Source organism: Peromyscus leucopus, chromosome 1 (assembly GCF_004664715.2).
Source record: "Peromyscus leucopus breed LL Stock chromosome 1, UCI_PerLeu_2.1, whole genome shotgun sequence".
Classification (NCBI taxonomy): Eukaryota; Metazoa; Chordata; class Mammalia; order Rodentia; family Cricetidae; genus Peromyscus; species Peromyscus leucopus.
In genome coordinates this window covers 101,180,461-101,183,803 of record NC_051063.1, presented here as the reverse complement: position 1 = coordinate 101,183,803, position 3,343 = coordinate 101,180,461, and the positions used below count along the sequence as shown (strand labels likewise).

General features: G+C 33.8%; 1 protein-coding gene across 1 annotated transcript; it reads left to right on the top strand.

Annotated features, from left to right (window-relative positions):
- Positions 1-318: 318 nt before the first annotated feature.
- On the top strand, positions 319-1,269 carry LOC114706583 (olfactory receptor 52K1-like). Its single transcript, XM_028889036.1, has one exon. It carries the CDS (start codon positions 319-321, stop codon positions 1,267-1,269), a length of 951 nt encoding a protein of 316 aa, XP_028744869.1.
- Positions 1,270-3,343: the final 2,074 nt, after the last annotated feature.

Genomic DNA, 3,343 nt, shown 5'->3' with positions numbered 1-3,343 from the left:
CAATATGTATTTATTTTATTAACTTCATTTTCTGTAGAAAATGAAAATTTTGCAGTAAGATTAAATTAAATATTCAGTTGATAAAATCAACAATTAGCATATGTAATGAATTTAATATTTTCTTTTGCAGATAAAGTTGCTGACGCTCCATAGGATGGGTTAGTTTACCTGAGCCTTTCTAAAATTATGGAGATCTAGGTTTGCAGTTCTAGATTCCAAACATAAGATCCTTGAAAGAAATGCTTTGCAATCGATCTCTGCAATTTGGAGATTATCCTAGTTATTATTTACTAAACTTGAAATATTCCCAGTTATAACATGGTAAACAATACAACACATCACTACATTTCATTTTTCTACCTGGTTGGTATTCCTGGCTTAGAAAATTTTCATTGCTTCATCAGCATTCCTGTCTGTTTCCTGTTTGTCCTCACATTGCTGGGGAACAGCATAATCATTGCTACTGTCAAACTAGAACCAAGCCTCCACCAACCTATGTATTTCTTCCTTTGCATGCTGGCAATGACTGATATACTTCTAACCTGTTCCACAGCCCTGAAAATGCTTGGTATTTTCTGGTTTAATGAACACTGGATTGAGTTTGATGTCTGTCTAACTCAAATGTACTTTATCCACACACTGTGTATTTTTGAGTCAGCCATCCTGGTAGCCATGGCTTTTGATCGTTTTGTGGCCATTTGCATCCCACTACATTATTCAACTATTCTTACAACATCTATGGTTATTAAACTGGGCTTTGTTGGCTTGAGCCGAGCTCTGTTCATGGGTTTGCCTTGTCCTTTTCTCATTAAGAGTCTGCCCTACCACACAAGCTATATTATCAATCATGCCTACTGTGAGCATATGGCTGTGGTGAAATTAGCCAGTGCAAACACTCTTGTTAGCAGAGCATATGGAATCTCAGTGGCCCTTTCGGTGATACTATTGGATTTATGGCTGATAGCCACATCCTATGTAAAAATTCTCCAGGCAGTGTTCAGACTTTCTTCCCAGAGAGCCCGCTCTAAAGCCCTGGGCACCTGTGCTGCCCATGTGTGCACCATTCTTGCCTTCTATACACCTGGACTGTTTAGCTTCCTAACTCATCGCATTGGCAAGAATGTGCCTCCAAGTGTGCACATCATCTTGTCCAGCCTGTACCTTCTAGTGCCCCCCACAGTCAATCCCTTGGTGTATGGTATCAAGACAAAACAGATTCGGGACCGAGTGCTGAGCCTCTTCTCACACTTGAAAATTACTGAGTACTAAATTATTTAAATAACTTTTGTGATGGAAAAGTATGCCTCATGAAATAATGGGGCTTTAATTTTTGCTATGATTCCATTGTAAAATGCTGTTTCTCTTTTATGTTATTTTCATAGAAGGAATTTATGGTGTGATGCAATATTTGTGTTTTAAACTTCTTATTTTAATTTTATATAAACTATATCTGATTTAACTTTTTATTCACTATCTTTACAAAATTCTGTTATGTACATAATACCCAACCATAATATATCTTCCTGTCGATTTCTCTGTCTGTAGATTTAAGTATACATAGTATAGTTTCTGCGTATTTAGTGACAAAGTTCAAGCAAAATAAACGCGATGATTCAGGGTTAGTTTTATATGTAGAAGTCTGAATACTGTCACTGAAGTCCTTACTTCAGAATAATTCACAGCATCTGTGGCAACCAGCACAACAGCTGTACGAGATCAAGCCTGTGAACGAACAATATATGTCCTTCATTGTGCTCAAGTATGATCTTTCAAGGTCTAGTGTAGTCTAAAAATTTTAAAGCATTTTTCTCACTTACGTCTTTGTGAAAAACTCAAAATTGACCATGTCTCTTCCTTTCACCAGACAAGTAAGTTTAGCTGGCAAATTGCTACTTCAACATCTGGAGAGTCAGTAAATATAGACAACATGAACTTACTTGAAACGAGAACATTTGAAGCAGGTATGTTGTGTTGTATAAGAATTTTAAACACAGATATTCTGAGATCTGAATATCAAAGAAGGTAAAAGACTTAAGGGTATGTGAAGAAAGAATACACCAGAAAAGAATAAAGCGAAAGCACCTATTTTAAGTCTCAAAATATTTGTTATATACCTAGTTTGTCAAAAAAAAGTATTCAAACTAAGGTAGTACATGTTATCATATGAATAAGAGAAGTAAAAACCAACAATATTGTAAAGAATATAGTGGAAATGGGGAAGAAACTACTAAAGGTACATATAGTTCCTTGAAGAGAATACTGCTAGTTGAAAGTGTGATGAGTGGGTTAAACATTTTAAAGCGCCACCAGTTTCTTTAAGAGACATAAGAGATATGATACTAAAATTCTATATAATTTTCAATTAAACATAAAAAATATGTGAAAAAGAAAAAGAATAAATAATGAATCAAAATTGACTCAGTGTAGAAAAAAATCTGTAAGTCTGGATAAAAAATGAGAATAGATTATATATTGTATACAGAATTTAATTTTTTTCCTCTGGAAAATCGGGTATTGTTTTTCAACATGGATTTTAAAATATTATTTAAAAAGATGAACATTATTTGTATCCCAACTATAAAATTAGAGATTTTGTCTACTAATAACTGAAGTCATTTCTATGAGCTTCAAAATTTTTCCTCTTTTCCCAATTGAGGTTTTCTGAAACTTAGCCAATGACATAATAAAATAAGAAAAGGAGAGGGCCTATATTTAGCATAATTATGATTCATTGAATTTAGAGTTAGATGCCATATAATAAATTCGCTGAATCATTTCTTGCTATATTTATCAATGCAATATGCATATATATGATTATATATATTCATATATGTATGTAAAAACAGTTAAATAAGATGAGTTCATGAGTATGAAAGAGAGCAAGGATAGATGGATGGATGTGAGGGTTTTGAGGGAGGAAAGCAGAGGAAAAAAATATGTTACTATATTATGACCTCAAAAAATAAGAAACATATGTATGTCATTTATTTTATTATAATGTAGTTATGCATATATATATATAATTATTTCATTTCCCTTTATATTTACTCCCTCCAACCACTCCCATGTAACCTACACATTCCTTTCTTACACACACACACACACACACACACACACACACACACACACACACACACACTCATATGTATTTATATCATTAAATATATAAATGCACCTTGCTCAGTCTAAATAGTGTATGATTTCAGGGTTAATCACTTGATATTGGCTGATGAATTGTGGGTCTGTTTCCTGGGCAAGCTATTTTCTTCCATTCTCAGCATTCTTTAGTTTCCTGTAGGTTTTTGTCTAGGTTTGGTGCCCCATGAGATGTATCCCCTTCCAT